Below are 16774 nucleotides of genomic sequence, written 5' to 3'. Positions count from 1 at the left end.
AAAAGAAAGCTGGAGAGTTTTCTGTGCGCTCTTTCACCGCAGTGTGTCGTGCGGGTGTTTTTCCCATAGCGCCACGGCTAAAGTGGCCGAGTGGCTTTGCTGCGAGCTACGATAGCACTCAGTCTAGCAGCAGCAGTGGTGTGTGAGTCCCAGAGTTGCTGCCCTAGCCTCGCCTCTATATGAGGAGTGTACATTGCGGTGTGATGTCCAGAGACTTGGCTTCATGCACAGTTAATGTCTCTGCTGTCCGGATGATTAACGCAGGCCGTTTCACGCTCCCGAACGGCCCCCAAAAATGTCCTCCCCTTTCGCCTTGTCTGCCACACTCTTGGGCCACAGTAAAAATAGCTCACCGCTAACCTATGTACTTGCTTTTGTTACACTGTGGCAAGAGCACAGTGACGCATTCTGTCTTCTGCTATGTCCTGACTGATTTTTACAGAGGAAAGTGATTTTAGAAACAATTCCACACAAGACATTCCAGGTATACCATGTATTTTGTCAGCAACTGTCTGAACTTTAGCACAGAGACTCATTGTCATTAGGGATATACATTCTGACTAATCTTGATATTCAAGTATCCATAAGAGTTAAATGGAACTTCATCGATTTTGCAAAATTAATCCATCATTTAATGGTTAGATATAAACAGAATCATTCAGAGTAGTTTGGTGTGAAATGTGCCTTTCTAAAGAAATTTACCAGTCAAAATTGTACTAGGAAGCAGACGTGGTTTTGTCTACACTATGAATATCACCATTTTATCTCCTATCCAAAATGACCAGTGCCTTGGTGCACTGCATGTGCCTTGTAAGTTTTTATATGTCATGCTGATAATGGTAAAATAGTGCTAAATTGAAAAGAAAATACATTTTCTTTGGGTACTATTTTTTCCTTACAACGCCCTGCATGTATTTTGGACAAGGGTCTGACTGCAGAACCGCAGAGCTGCAGATTTACACACCCGCAGTTGCACTCCAGCAGAAACTGAAATCACGGTAAGAAACGTTCGTGAGTGAAATAAATTTGTCGTCATCAGCCACCGTGCATACATCACTGTTAGCCGTTAGCTTACAACAGACCTCCTAAAGTAGGCCACGCAAAAAAACAAAAACAACCTACCTTGCTATCCTACCTCATAAACTGGTAAGTGGAGTACCACGTAGTTTGTTGTTGACACCAGCAGTTTCCATTTGCCCTGGGTTGTTCTGCTTCAGTGCCGGCGGGTTTAGTCTCTCTCTATCTCTCTCTGTCTCTCTCTCTCCCCCTTTTGGCTTTGTCTGCTTTAAACCGCTGCAACTCCTTTGTGTATTCTGGTTCAAATTGATAAGGCTCTATGACATTTTTGAAACAGACCTCCTCAAAGCCCTCCACATACTCTGCCATCTTCCTAAATCGGTAAAAATAACGTAAAAATAAACTGTTAACAAAAGCTGCTGCTGGCATTAGCCGTGTTGAACGGCTGTAGCTACAGGCTAATAACAACAAAGCACATTAGCTTGCACGCATTGATCTCAGTTAAGAATGTGGTTTTGAGAGGAAACACAAAATTAATGCTGGAGTAAAAGTTGCTAAAAATACATTTGACAAAACTTTGACAAAACTATCACAAAACAATGTCTCAGGTACCGAGCAATGCATTCATAACTATTTTGTGTAATAACTTACCAGTATGTAACAGTATTTTAGAGCCATTAAGTGCTTTGGAAGTCTGGTTCCCAATACCATAATGGTGAACAATTTTGACAGGATTAATTTATCTGAAAAGGCGCATTTCATACCAAACCACTCTGAATAATTTTGTGCACATCTAAACCACTGAATGATTAAGAAATTTTCAGTGCAGTTCCCCTTTAATGATTGGATATCTGTTTACCCACTGATAAACACAAAAAAATGGATTCTGGCTGAAACTGAACGCTGTGGCTTACCATTTTAGGTGACAGCACCGATGTTGACCAAAAAATGAGCACCATGCAGAGAAACACATTTCAAAATGTGTTTTATTATTCAAAATTAGCTGAGGGAAATCGGTAGACTCTCGTGCCAAATGAGTAAAATAACAGACTGTCTCAGATGAGCTAATGAGCTAAAGAACAACACTGGATGTTGATAAAGATTTGTCATTTTCTACAGGCGTTTTTACCAATGGACCAAATGCTAAAACTGTCAGTTTGTCATAGAAAAATACAATACTTTAAGTGTAGCATCACCCTCTTTAGTGCTAAAAGCCACACTATCTCTGCCTTCTCAGCTATGTCCACAACAAAACGTCCTTAGCAACACATCAGTGTTAAGGCACTTGGCTTTGGGAGTAGTAAAGTATAACATACTTAGTCGCAAATATGAGCAAACCTTCATGTTTTACAGTTCTGTTGGAACATAGAAGTGGCATTTAACTGAATTGTTTGTCTGTATATTTTCTCAGTCTTACTGTGATGAAACGTAACAAATACCCGAATAGTGATTTCAATACTAGCACCATGACCGGTTAACAGAGTACTCGAGTACCTGTGCACATCCTTAACTGTCATCAGAATGGTTCCTACTCTTTTTGGAAAATCACTTATGTGCAAGACACCTCACAAAGGGTCATCTTAAAAACGACACAAGACTGCCCACATCCTTAACATTAATACAATTCCTAACAATAACATTACAACTACTGACCTCTTACGGACACCACCAATCATCATATCATCAAATTCTATTGAAGTATAAGAAGTGAAGCAAGAAGCTGGTGCAAGTCAATGTTGCCACGTTCTGCCAGGACTTGGACTGTGGGAGGAAACCCACACAGACACGAGGAGAACATGCAAACTCCACACAGAAATGACCCTGGGCGCCCGGCTGGGAATTGAACCCAGGCCATTCGTGCTGTGAGGCGACAGCACTACCCACTGTGCCACCGTGCCGCCCGACTTAGCTAACATTTGCAGGAAATTTTCTATCAAATTTTTTCTATTTTCTAGATGTTTTACAGTACTGCCTTTAAATGTCCATGTTTTCCAGGACGTGTTGGAACCTTGCATCATTTATAGCTGCTGGAAACTGCATCACTGACTATTTTTGCACTTATGGCTATAGTTGATTGCACCTTAAAACACAGCACAACATACAGCTAGTCTAAAGTAATACTTTAATAATAAACATGCAGTTATCCACATGCGTGGGGACAATATGCTCGAAAAGCTCTTCAAATGGGCCGTTACAATCAGTATTTCTTCGTGTGCAATCCAAAATGCCATACGATCATGGCAACAGCAAATTCCTTAGCCTTAACACTGACAAGACTTTTTAGTAAAGAGCTAAGCCAGAGACTGCATGTGTGATAAAACTGGTGTGAGGGCTATTAATTTCAGTGATAAAGTGTGGAAACTGCAAGGCCTCGCAGCGTGCCCGTGACAGTGGGGGAGTGTTGTGCTTGAATGGGAGACAGCTCTGTCCTTCACACTGTCTGATCTGCTTGGGAACGGCGTTCACGTCCAATGCTAATTTGAAAGACACCAGTGAAACTCTTGGCTTGATTTCAGGAGGCGAGATTTGGGCTGGCCCAACGACCTTCTCCGCAAGAACACGGAAAACTTCTTTTCTCAATACGTCAGATGCACTGTAAAGGAGGATGACAAGCTGCTGAAATCATTTAAATATTTTTACAATAACATAACAGCGCGAGTTGGGATATTGGCTGTATTTCTATGTGTTTATATAGGATTTGATAAACACGCAACAACAAACGTGATTTGTTTTCCATTACTTTGTATCTAAGCCCTCATCTTCAATGCCTGTCATTCTATCATACTATATGATACAGTCCAAAGCAAATATGTGTGCTGAGAAGATAAACATCCCCTGCTTATATTTAGAGACCAAACGATAATTGCATTTAGTGAAGTTAAGTTTGAAGCAAATTAGCCCTGTAGAAAAAAGTTGAAACAAAAGTGTGAAAATGGGGTTAATTGAATTTTAAGCCTCATCATAGAAGATTACCAAGCGCATGAAACACCACTTTAATTATGTTATTAGCACGTGGATTAAGGCATAAAGTATTTTTAACAAGTAATTACAGCCCGGCTGTCTGTACATTATTGGAGATGGTTCGGACACAGTGAATTCATTCTACAGTTTAGTCATTCCAAGCATACACCAAACTAGGATACCATAAAAAATGACAGCACTGTTCAGCATAGTGAGGTATTACTGACCACTATGGACTCTTTTCTGTAATCTGATACAAAAAAATTAATTCAAACATAATAAAAAAACTTCATTAGTTTCACATAAACTACAACCTCTGTGATGGTATAACATGCTGAGTGGTCCACTGTAGGCATGAATATTTGATAGAGTTGTGCATGTTACTTTACTTCTGTATGTTCTTGAGTAAATTATTTGTAAGAACAGCAAATAGGATATAACATGGAACTCCCTGAGTTCCAGTACGCTCTACATCATGGAGCAACCACCCATTTGCTTCTATTTAAAGTGCATTTTGAGTTGAGCGGCTTTCTGTTTCTGTACAGGGAAACACGTTAAAACGACTGTCTGTGATAACCGACCATACCATGCAGATGTGGCAGACAGAGATTAGGCTGAAAAACCCTGGAGTAAACCTAAAGTTGAAAAATTCAGCACTCAAGTAATTAAAAAGAAATGAATTTATACAATTTAGGCAATACTGTTTTTTTTTAACAAATTGTACAGATCATGCTAAGGAAATACACATATCCAACATTTTGAAACTATAAATAATACAGGAATTTTCTGCTATTTATAAAACTGTAAATAATCAGGGTATTTTTAGTCCTGACATTTGCTTTAAGTGAACGTGTTCGCATATTAGGGTGGAAACGTTCAGTGAACTGCTGTCTAAAAGTGCAAATGAAGTCATTTGGCTTGTCAGTGCCTGTCATTATAGGCCACGCACATGTCCAACATTACTTACTAATGAGTATTGATGACAGTTGATAATTACCAAATTACTGATGATATAGCAAATGCTTTCGCATCATTACATCTGCATGTTTTATTCAATGTGAGTGTGACAAGCTTTCACATAATTATTCCATTAAAAAAGCTGCATTGCCCAAGACCATAAACCACCGAGCACTGATGTCAGTTCAAGTTAATATTTACCCCCCGAGCCCAGCCCACCCCCACTCCTTCCTTCCTTCCTCTTTCCTTTCCTGTCAATCCTTCACCTTCTCTCTTTCTTAATCTTAATACATTTCACTCTCCATCACTCTCCTCTTTCTCCCTCTCAGGTAATGCACTGACAAAAAGAACATCCCATCCACTTCTCTCCGTCCTAACCGACTGTGTCAGCTGGCCGTCCCCACGGTCACCTCAGTCACCACGGCCACCTGACTTTCTGCTGACGTTCCCCGGGGCGCAGCGAGACTTGCCAGCCGCAGCATTCTGAAAGGCCTGCGCTGGCCTGGGGGCATGAAGCACACTTCTCCTCGCAAAGCTCACTAAATCCTCCCTACAATAACGCCCGCCACCCGCACCATCTCACTCGCTCCATCCTCAGAGCTGACAGTCTATTTGATCCTCACTTTTTTTGATGATGCTCTCCAAAAGTGTTTTTTTTCCTTGTGGCCGCTCTAATTAATAAATGTATCTTTGGTGCACTTGAGGTAATTAGCGTTGTGTTTCGCTGGAGGACCAGATGGTGAATTAGAATGGAAGCGAGTTGCTCAATCAGCTGCTGTTTGTCTGGTGTCATTAATTATCAAGCGAAGTATACGTTCTGCTCCCAAAAGTTGATACTTTGGGAAAAGAATAATATTGTGCCTTCTGTTGCTCATTACTCCTTAAAGCAGAGCACAGGTAGGGACGGAGAGAGTGCTGCTGCTGTCGGGTCTCGATCAACAGCTGCCAGAGGCTCTGCTAGAGATGACAAATGCATTTGGATTGGCCGTTACAAGCCAAATGGTTTGCTTTCACACCTAGTTAATTGAGTTAATAAGGTTAAGTTACTCAGCAGTTTTATATACAAAGTGTTTTAGAATGTTCCGTTCAGAAGTTCTCTTCTTTTGAGGGTTCTTTAGTAAAGGCAATGATGGTTATGCATTAAATTGTCTTTTTTTCCCCCAAAATGTACGCTGTTGAGAGCTGCATTACACATATAGTAAACATCAATGCTATATTATGATTGATACTACCTCTACTAAAAAATAAAAAAAATGTTTTTTGAGTGCGTTAAACGTCAACCGTTATGGAATGACACTTCATATAGAACCATGACAACTCTGAACCATTTGAATGCTTGAATGGTTCTTTGCATGGCAAAATGGTTCTTCTCCAGAACCTGCTGTATATATTACATATATTTATTCCTTACAAAACCTTTTATAAACAGTTCCAATATTATTATAAACCAAACAACCTTTTATTATACTATACAGAACACTTTGACAAGAATGTACTCCCTCCAAAGGCCCAGAGACGCATGCTAGCTCAGAAGGCTTATAGGGTGTAGGGGCTGAAATTACACCTGCTGCCACAGCTAATTTTTTCATTGAGTGCTAACACCACAAAGAACAAAATGTCCATTGGTAAGTCCCTATAATGTTCATTTAGAACAACCCTTAAAGCAACTGTTTTTGTTTCACTTCAGTTTGTAACGACACTTGTTTCTACCTGTTATTTCAAATTTATCATTTGTAAGACTGGGTTCAAGTTTTCAAAAGCCAAGGAATTCCCCAATCTGCTATCCAACAAGGTCTCAAAAAGCACACAGCAACTACTACCTGAAAACCAAGACATAAAAACAGGAAAAGTTTACCTTTATTAGACTTTAAGTCAGGAATCAGTTGTCCACTGCTCGACTCGACTCTTGCTCTTGTCCTCTTCCATTCCAGCCTAAACAAGACTTCCTGGTTAATGTGCGAATCTTCAGAGAGCACCTGATGAAAAACATACGAGCAGCCTTAAGGCCTATTATACCAGATACGATAAAAAAACGGATGCGAATGCGATTCAAACTAAGTCCGAGCGTTTTATTGTCTAAACACTCTGAAAACGCAGGAAAAAGATGGAAGAGTAAAAGAAATGGATTCTTTGAGCTGCAGTGAGGATGAATTAATTATTTTTATGTCATTGGGGAAATTCAGTGCTCTGCTTCTGTTTGTTGCTCCTCTCGTTAAAAAAGGAGCGTTCATTAGCGAGGAAAGCTAACATTATGCTAATAGTTCGTGGTTCTGTGTGAACATAAACAGACTTGAATCCACCTAGATAAACAAAAAAAAACGGCTCTACAGAATTGCTGTAACGTACTCATCGTTATTCCTCAGTCGTTCACCTCAGGTCCGCCACATATTTTCCTTAACCTCCTCATTTTATAACCATCTTGTCGTTTAAGCTGCTGTGCTATCTGCTAGCTACAGTCCACATTGGCGTCCTGACGCTCGTTTGTTTGAGCTGCAACCGTTACAAGGAGGCTTGATCTGATTGGTCAGCCAAATTTTAACGCTTTCGTACAAAGCAGAAAATGGAGCGGCCTCTGAAGTCCGTCAAATTCGGTGCTCAGATTCGTTTTTAAAACTTGAAACGTGCATTTTTTCCTCTATAAAACTCGTTTCCGGAGTGAACAGGCCTTTACACCGCATCGCCATTCCGTCGCTGCTTGTTTGGATGGATTACGTCAGAAAGCTACCGTTAAGTGCTCTAGATTCAGTTTGTTTTCACGCCATCGAGTAACGTCCTGTCTGACTTCAGTGTCCAAACGGCGACTGGAACGCTGTCAGTATCCATTTAAGAACACTCGGACATACCCGCTGTCTCCGGTTTCGTTTTAGGTACGGAAAAGTTTCAAATTTCAAAATTTCTACATAATTAAATGGTTAAGATGTAAACAAAGTCATTCAGATTGGTTTGAGGTGAAGTGCGTTGTTGTATAGAACCTTGCCGAGTCAGAATTGTTTACAGTGGTGATAGGAACCAGACGTCTGAAGAGTTTAATACCTCTAAAAGCTAAAAGTTATTACACAAAATGCTTATGAATATGCTGCCTGATGCCTGAGACATTGTTTTACAGTAGTTTTGTGCTAAGGTTTTGGCCTAAAACATCTTGTTAATCCATTTATTTTAATCCATTCATGATGGAGGGATGCATGCAGGGCTTTGCAAAATAGACCCCAAAGAAAATTTATTTTTTCAAATTTTCCACTATTTTACCATCTTTAACACTAAATATATAAACTCAGAAGACACGTGTAGGTTCACTGGTGGTTTTTGATAGTAAATGAAATGGTTATATTGACATTGTGACCCCTGGTTCCTGTCACCACCACAGAAAAGAAATCTGAGCCTGTAACTTTATTTACTGTGAACCATTTCACGTCAAACCATTCTGAATTACTTTGTTTACATCTCAACGACAGAATTATGAAAAAATTCTGTGGAATTTCCCTTTATTGATAATTCATTCGAGTTGTAAAAGGTCTGTGTATGTTAGAAGAAAGGGCCACAACACACGAAAACAGCATAACACAAGCATATTTTGCTAGGCCTTCTAGCAAATGTTGCCCAGCGGATCAGGTTTTTATATCAGAGTGCCAACTTTTTAACAAGAGAAAATAAAGCTGACATTATGCTGAAAAGAGTAGCTCAGACACGGCCATCACTATTTCCAGTCATGAATGGACGGTCTAAAAAGTGGACCAAGTGGACGAGTTTATTAGCTCGGTTTACGATGGATTTAGCTAAAGGAACAACAGATAAAGTGAGCTGTAAGAAGAATGCATCCTTTAAGCCTACTTCACAGGACCTTCACATGCTAAAGAGAAGGCTGGGTTTGGTTTGAAGGTTTCATGAAGCAGAACCCAACAGTGAAGATCAAAAAACCTGAGTCACTTCCCACTGCCAGAGCTGCTGGAAAATTCGATTGCAGTTTGTTCTCTGCCTTCTCCTGAGAGAGAAAATGGAGCTTTGATCATTTTTGGACGTTTTGTTCACAAGAAATCGAAAAGAGAAACTCCAATATCCTCCAAATGTCCAGCATAAAAGCAGCTTGACCAGACTTTAATAAATATCAACAACTTTGTACAAATAACCCCTATTTTGGCTGTGAGAAATGCTGGGATCAGCCACAATAAATTGCTTGTTTCAACTATTGTCTCAATAGAACAATCTGTTGAGAACTGGTGATATTTACTAGAAAGTCAATCCGTTTTTGAGCATGTAGAATAAGAGTTTCCCACAGGGGTCTCTAACACCAAAATGACCAAGTAGAAGGGGAGTGAGAGCACAAGGCTTGCCACTCATCATCCAGCCCCATTATATTTGTTGGGATCCTCACATCTGAATCTTGATTTTTGTCTTGATAATCTGGATGGCACATCAAAAACATAATACAGTCTTTAAGATCCATGTGCATCGATCTGATGTATCTGTGTTAATTTGAAGTCACTTTGTAATCATTGTGATTTCAGGGTTTCTGTGGCTTCTTGGAGAAGACCAACATAAATGCAGCCTGACCAGTTACCAGCTGTTTGGTAGCTCAGAGATGTGATGGATCATCACTTGCTGATGTGGCTTTATCAAGTAGGAAGATTGCAGGGAAGTGGAGTTCTCCAGTTTCCAGTTCCATTGTGTGGAAAAGGGCACACTGAGGGAGACCTCCTGCCTGTGCGTGGTTGCCGAGCCAAAATGAAAGAAACAGCTCTTTTCTCTGGGGCTAAACTGCAGCATTAATGAAAAAAAATACAATCGGATCCCTCTTCTTTAAAATTTAATGCCTACTCCTGCCATATTTCTCAAAGCAGAGAAAAGGTTATTCACCCTCACTGTGAGATTCACGTACCGGTTGAATAATAATAGCAGGGTATTACGTTTCAGCTGGACAGATATGCTATCAGATGTAGCACGTTATTTCTAAAGACATTTCTGCTTTTTGAAAGAGCAGCGATGCTGCTTTTGTTTTAATTCATATGCAAAACCTGTCAGAACAATTTATGTATGTTAGGAAACAAGACTCTGCAGGATTATCATCATTCATTTCCCAGGTTCGTGCAGAGTTGGCAAAAACATAAACATCAGCCAAAAATAACTGACTCTGCAAGTGAGTCATCCATAACAATGCACCTTTTCAGGTGCTTATAGAGATAATATGGAAAATTCAACAAACGTTGCTCAGGTTCAATGCAAAATTAACCTACACACAGATACTTGAGTTTCATTAGATGAAATTCCTTAAGGGACAAACTGCTGCCGTGAAGCTATTACTAGACTATTTGCAGAGAATCCGAACAGATTACTCACGCATGGCTCTTGCTTGAGAGTTGATTTCACATTCTTTCCTGCACAAACACGCTGCACAAAAGGAGGAGAGGACAAAAGAGAGGGGCAAGTTTGGGGTATCCAGTGCGTTTCTTTGAAACACATTTCCCTTTATTGGCATGGTGAGGCTGATGAGAATTGCACATAAAAAATAAAATTCACAAGAAAGATAGTACAATAGGTAGAACCACAAAGGCATTGGTAAGGACTCAGCAGAAGGCAACATGGATAGGAGACAAAAAAAAGGAAGGTAACAACGAACAACCCCCTCCCACACCTCCCCCCATCCATATAATCACTATAACCACTCACATGTGCTCTCATTCATACATACACACAAACACACATCTTTTCCTTCCAAACAAAATATGATCATCCACATACAAATGTCTACAGCAGTGGCAAATCCCTCAGTAGTTCACATTAGTAAAAACTCTGCCACACAGTTGAAAAAAAACCCCGCTGGGGATTGTAATATATTGCTACTCTAGCAATTTACAAAGCATTTTTTTATATCACAATGATTAAAGCCACATATCAAATGGGACATGACACCATTACCCAAGCTCTGTGCAGAAAGAAAACACTACAGAAAGAACAAAGAAAGAAGGGTTTTCTCTCCCTTCTGATATTGCCTCTTTTTGCAGATGCAGTCTCATCTACACAATCATACTTCATGAAAGGTGTTGTGTGGTCTGTTGAGATTAATACAAAAGATCTTGGGCTCGTTTGAAAAGAGACTGGCTTTCTTATTACTCTCGCTGTAAATTGGACATTAATTGGACTAGAAACCACAAGGTTACCTTAAGTGTCACTTGGAAGGTAGTGTGATTTCTGGGCAGCCTCACAGTTTCTCTGATGTTATATTGGGTTACTGAAAATGTATAAAAACAAAGCCTGTTCTTTTTTAGTGTGACATTCAAAGAGAAACTGTAATCTACCAATACCAATGGCTTTACTTAAAGTGGACAAGAAGTATGGGAAACGGAGTTGTTCTTTTTCGGTTTACCCATAGGTCAATAGTAATGTGATATGTTTCTCTTTAGTTCTTCAAAAAGACACACATATCCAAACTCGAATGTACAGCACATACACAGGAGCAAATGATAAAAGTATTTTCTCAGTGTGATGACATGTACTAAGACACTGGAATGAGTCCCCCATGTTTAGACAGAGTCTGGGTACCAGGTCAGGTCAAACCATACAACAACATGAGCTAAAATACAACTTCGAAAAATAATTTATTGCTTTTTATTTTTACCTTTTTTATACATGTTTTTGTCTTTCATTATTACTATTATTTTTTTATAATTATTGTGAATAATGTGAAGATTAGTATTATATATAGTTTTTTACACATCAAATACAAGATTTTTTAAAAAATTCAGGAAAGGAAACTGTAAACTTCAGTTTGGCATTCACATAACCAAGCGTGTGAGGAGCAACGAGACAGATTGTGGGATGATAAAATACCCGCAAAATGAGTTTATTGCTTTATGTGTTGTAGAAAACAAAACAGGGGATGATGATCTGATACGGCTGCAAACCACCTGACAAAGTAATCACTTTTTTCGTTAAGAAATCATCACTGTAGGACAGCAGAGTTCATTATGTGCCTAGAGGTGATCACATAAACTGTTTTTTTGTTTCTGAAAGGCATAGAAAATAGATGATATTTCAACAGAATATTGTACATCTTTCTCAGCAAATGTTAAATAACAAATCAAATAACAATATAAATAGCACAATTTGTATTGCACATCATAATAGATGGCAACTATAAATATTTTGATCAGAATACTGAAATAAATACATCTTTTCCTCATGAAAAATGAGTACGAGTTTCTCTGCGTTTGAGGAAGAGCAATCATCTCTTAGTGAAAGTGAAGTTCCAAAATAGCAACAATAAAAATGATTGGTGTGCACAGAGAAATAAATTAAAAGCTTATTGATTCCTTCAAAAGTCTTGGGCTATTGTTTTATACAGTCATGGAGATAAAAACATTAAAATATACATAGGCTGTGTAAGAAAAACACTGAGAGTTTAAAATCAAACGAAACCATACATGACATAAAATTTTAAAACAAACAAAAAAAACTTTAAAAAACATAACAACCAAAAAAAATCTGTTCACATGCTCCCCCCAAGAGCAACCAATCTCCATACAAATTTTTACAATCATATCACGTCACCTAACCGCCATGTTGGTTATACATCATTGTAATGACCACAGATCGACATTCTCAATTAAGAAAATTTCATCTTAAAAAGGCTGCATTTTACAGTGCATAGCTGTAACAAATAAAGAACTTTGCCTTGATATGTACACAAAATAAAAATATTCCATTTAATAATATCTGTAAATATCTGACTACATTATTTTCCCCAAAATGTAGACAATATTATCTTGAACACCCAAGATATTAATCCCATACTCTTAACAATATTGTAACACCACATCCAAATACCAGGTTAAATAAAAAAAGGCCAAAAAAATCATAATAAAATAAAAACAGACTGAACAGGCTGCACGTTTTCACTCCTCAAAGCGCTGAGATTGGAGCAGTGCATGGAGAAAATTCGTGCGGAGATCACTGTCTCATACAGCAGCACAGCACACGCACATCTGTGCACTCCTCTAAAGGTTCATTGGCTATCCCCACAGGTAAAGTCTCACCTCAGCTTTGCAGCAGCTATGTTCATGTAAACTTTGCTTTGAGATATATATATATATATATATATATATATATATATATATATATATATATATGTATTTATATATATATTTATCTCTCTACATATTTATATATTTATTTATTTCCCTCTTTATATAGACTTTCCTTTTACACTGAGTGTAAAACTTCTAGTAGTCTCAAATTCAGAGGACTGAAACAACAGTGAGGTATCACAAATCCCTCTCTTTGTAGCCAGCAGGTCTGTTGGAGCTCGTTACCTTCTCAGGCTGCACTGGGCCTCACGCAACAAGCTGTCAAAATCCATAGAGTCATACTTGCTTTTAGTGGAAGCTGGATCAAAGTCGTCAGAATGGGAGTCTGAAAGAAGCAAGAGATATTGACAGAATTTGACATCAGAGCTGAGCAGTGACACTGGCCTCACGGCCAATTCTTGAATTTTAAACTCGCTGTTATTTCACTTCTGTGAAATAACTTGCTAAAACTACTTTCCAGTTCTGTATATTTTTGACTAGACTGTTCGAGTTGCTTCAGTCTTGAATACTACAAGGAATCCAAAAGGATAACACTGTAAAACTGCGAAGTCATGAAAAGCATTGAAAAACAACAAACTTTAGGCTCATAATTTTGAAATTTTGCTTAATCAGCCTTGTACACCTTGGCCCATGATATTATCTCACAAAACCTCTCTTAATCTCCAGCGTAAATGCCCTTAATTAAACTATGTCTGAGTGCAACAGCTATCAAAGCAGGTGGCAAAAATGAGAGGCCAGTCAAAGTCAGTCAGCATAGGGCATGTATTATGATTTGTAGCTACGATAATAAATACGGCTGTCTTATCTCTGGTGGCAGGCAGCTTCACAAATGGGGCCCCCACACGGACAGCGGCATAGTTGGGGTGTGTGAGAAATGGGAATGACCATGGCAGGCAGGAGATGCCAGTTGTGATCTAATACTATGGCTAAGGGGAGGATTGTGTCACGTCGCACACCTTGAAGGATGAAAAATGCCCCTGTGCTCTACTTAGAACTAATGGACAGTGTCTCAGAAAACAAGGAAGAGAGAGGAAAAGACAGCCCCAAGCTGGAGAGGAGGGCACTGCTGGGGTGCAGCATTATTCAAGTCACTTTTTCCCCCTCTTTCTTTCCTCTCTTTGTCAGAACCTGACGCTGCTGTTCTGGCCAAACGTAATGTAAAACCCTCCGTTCTCTGAAAGGAGCGACAGAATGAAGGTCTCTCCATCCATTTGCTCCAAGGTAGGTGGTAGTCTCCTAAACACAGTGCCTCTCGATATGACCCCGTAAGTTAACAAATGTCACCCTGCTTGGATCTGGAGAATGTATGATATCCACCATCTGACTACCTTTGGCCTTACTCTTAGCCATTGAAATACACTGTGATGTCCTCATTATTTGAGGGAAAGTGCTCTTGTTCCCTTCCATTGGCCTGCACAGCCATCAATGACACAGAGACAGATCTTTCCAGTGTCCATTCTGCATCCCTGACCTCACATTTTGCAGAAAATAAATGTGAAGTGGAAAATCAACCAACTATTAAGGCCACCACCAGACCTTCCCCGCTATAACAGGAGAAAATGATCTTGCTTTTGTCTGTAATGAGCATCTCCCAGTGCTTGTGTGTTTAGACACTGCCCTTAGGATTCCCCTACTTCATCTTCTCAATTTTCCATACCCCTGGAAAGACACTTGCCCCTTTTACCATTGAGATCATGGCTGGCTGTTACTTCACGCTCCTCCTTTATATAAATTATGATTAGAAAGGGTCCTAGCACAGTTTCCTGAGCAACCCCATTAACCCGTAATACATAATACAGTGTAATTCTCTATAGGTGGCCACTCCTGTATGCTATCGTGGACAGATGGTATGGGGCACATTTACAAGAGCGTTCTCTTTGAGATGGAGTGATCATCGCAGTTAGAAGACACTATTCATACATGCTTTTAAATCTCAAGTCATGGTAAGAGCATTACTTGAAAGAGAGAGCAAGAGAGAATAAGAAAGAAGGAAGAGGGAGGTGGGGGAGATGCACAGGAGAGATGCATTCTGAAGAAAATGGGGGAGAACAGAAGACAGAAAAGCAAAAGAAAAATGGAGAGCGTTAGGAGTAGATAGAGAACTGGCAAGATATAGAGCGATGGGGATAGAACTGATTAAATCAGACCCCCCAAGTCACAGCTCAGCCTCATCCTCAGCCTCTCTCTGTCTCCCTCCCTCGCTCTCTCCCTCCACGTGCAGCTCAGTGTCATGACGGTCTTGCCTCTGTTGAACATCCCAGCAGCTGGCAGCAGACAGAGGCCCGCTTGGGAAGAGTAAACTGATGGGACTTGACCTTGCCTTCCTCTCTTTTCTCTTCATTTTTTCAACCCCTTTTCTTCAGCCATCCAGTGAGGCAAAGCATGAAATATACATGTACATGTGTACAGTATCAAACCGTCACTGGGGCATCTCCAAGGCTCTACCGCACTGAATCACTACTACGCTGATTAACTGTCAAAAGTGGCATTCTGTTGGTAATGGTGTACCTTTTGCATTCCTCTACATGCTGCTATAATGCAAAGATGTATAGAGCTATGTTTCTATTTCGAGTTCAAAAACAGAGTGCCTGTTGAACTCCATATGCCCTTTTCAATGCCTAAGAGAAAGATACTGGCCTCGAGGGGATATGGCAAAAGCATCCTCTTTGATTTTAAGGCATCACTCAAGCCTTTTGCTTCCTAGCTATTTTCTCCTGCTTTGAAAGGCAGCCCTTTGTCTGTCGTGACTTCAGGCACTTATGTATGGCCGGAGCCAAGCTGGCGCACTTACCCAAGTCTGTGTAATTCGATTTGAAGAACTGCTTTTGTCCACCGAAGCAGAGCTCAAACTGAGGCTCATTCGACCTGCGCAAGGTGTGTCCATTCTCAAGGGCAGCAAAGGCATCACAAGTGTAGCGGTAGGTGATAAAGCCAAAATTGTCCCTGGATCAAGAACAGAAAATAAAGCATCAGACTATGCAGGAGACACCAGCTGGAGGCCTCAAGCTGATGTTTACACCATATAAATGCAAAACTGCAATCAATAAAACTATGATGAACTCTCTATTTTTGGGGGTCAAATCCTACTAATATTCAAGTCAGCCTGTCTTTTGTTGAGTTCAGCCAATTTTCGTATTTGGTTAGCTCTGAGGTTGTGAGAAGAAGCTGCACTTTCCCTCTTAATCATCTGCCAGTGGGGCCGAATCTAAACTAAAATGTTTTTTTTTTTCAGACAAAAATGGAAATTGGCCCTCCTTGTAACTTGAAGCAGTGTGCGCACACACAAACTGGCTGAAGGCCTTACCCGTCATGTCTCAAGTTGATGGCGCACTCCTCGATCTCGCCGAAGACTTCAAAGCGGCGCTTGAGCTCAGAGCGTGTGCTGTCGGCGCGAAGACGTCCCACGTACAACACCCGCCTCTCCTCCTGGTCATTAAAGGCAAGGCAGAGGGAAGGATTAGAGAAGTACAGCGCCTCTGTCTTCCCTGTCTTTCTGCCCTTAACCCTCGCTCCATGACTGTAATTAACATTCACCACTGTGGGAAAGCCAAGAGCAGTCCAGAGAGAGGGACTGGAGGACTCTCCTTTGTCTTTTATTCTCTCTTTCATCCTGTATGTGTGCGTATGTGTATGCAATAGAGCTAAACTCTTCCTCTTATCTGATGCGAGAGTCAATTGGAGCAGCTTTGAACAGCCCACTCATCTAGAATGTTCCAGTTCATGACAATTAAGCATTGACCATGGAAGTATGATCACAAGAT

At 40.1% G+C, this 16774-nt stretch overlaps 1 protein-coding gene across 3 annotated transcripts in view; it reads right to left on the bottom strand.

The window, feature by feature from the left end:
• Nucleotides 1-10362: 10362 nt before the first annotated feature.
• The window catches only part of ppargc1a (peroxisome proliferator-activated receptor gamma, coactivator 1 alpha), a 40202-nt gene continuing 33790 nt past the window's right edge, over nucleotides 10363-16774 (bottom strand). For all 3 annotated transcript variants that reach the window (XM_036596088.1, XM_036596089.1, XM_036596090.1), the window contains 3 exons: nucleotides 16318-16439; nucleotides 15805-15956; nucleotides 10363-13338 (listed from right to left, as the gene is read on the bottom strand). In XM_036596088.1, coding sequence (XP_036451981.1) covers nucleotides 13235-13338; nucleotides 15805-15956; nucleotides 16318-16439 — 378 coding nt within the window. In that variant the 3' untranslated portion in view covers nucleotides 10363-13234. The remainder of the gene's footprint in view (nucleotides 13339-15804; nucleotides 15957-16317; nucleotides 16440-16774) is intronic.

This window comes from Colossoma macropomum, unplaced genomic scaffold (genome assembly GCF_904425465.1).
Source record: "Colossoma macropomum unplaced genomic scaffold, Colossoma_macropomum, whole genome shotgun sequence".
Classification (NCBI taxonomy): domain Eukaryota; kingdom Metazoa; phylum Chordata; class Actinopteri; order Characiformes; family Serrasalmidae; genus Colossoma; species Colossoma macropomum.
This window is presented reverse-complemented; position numbering and strand designations above follow the sequence as displayed.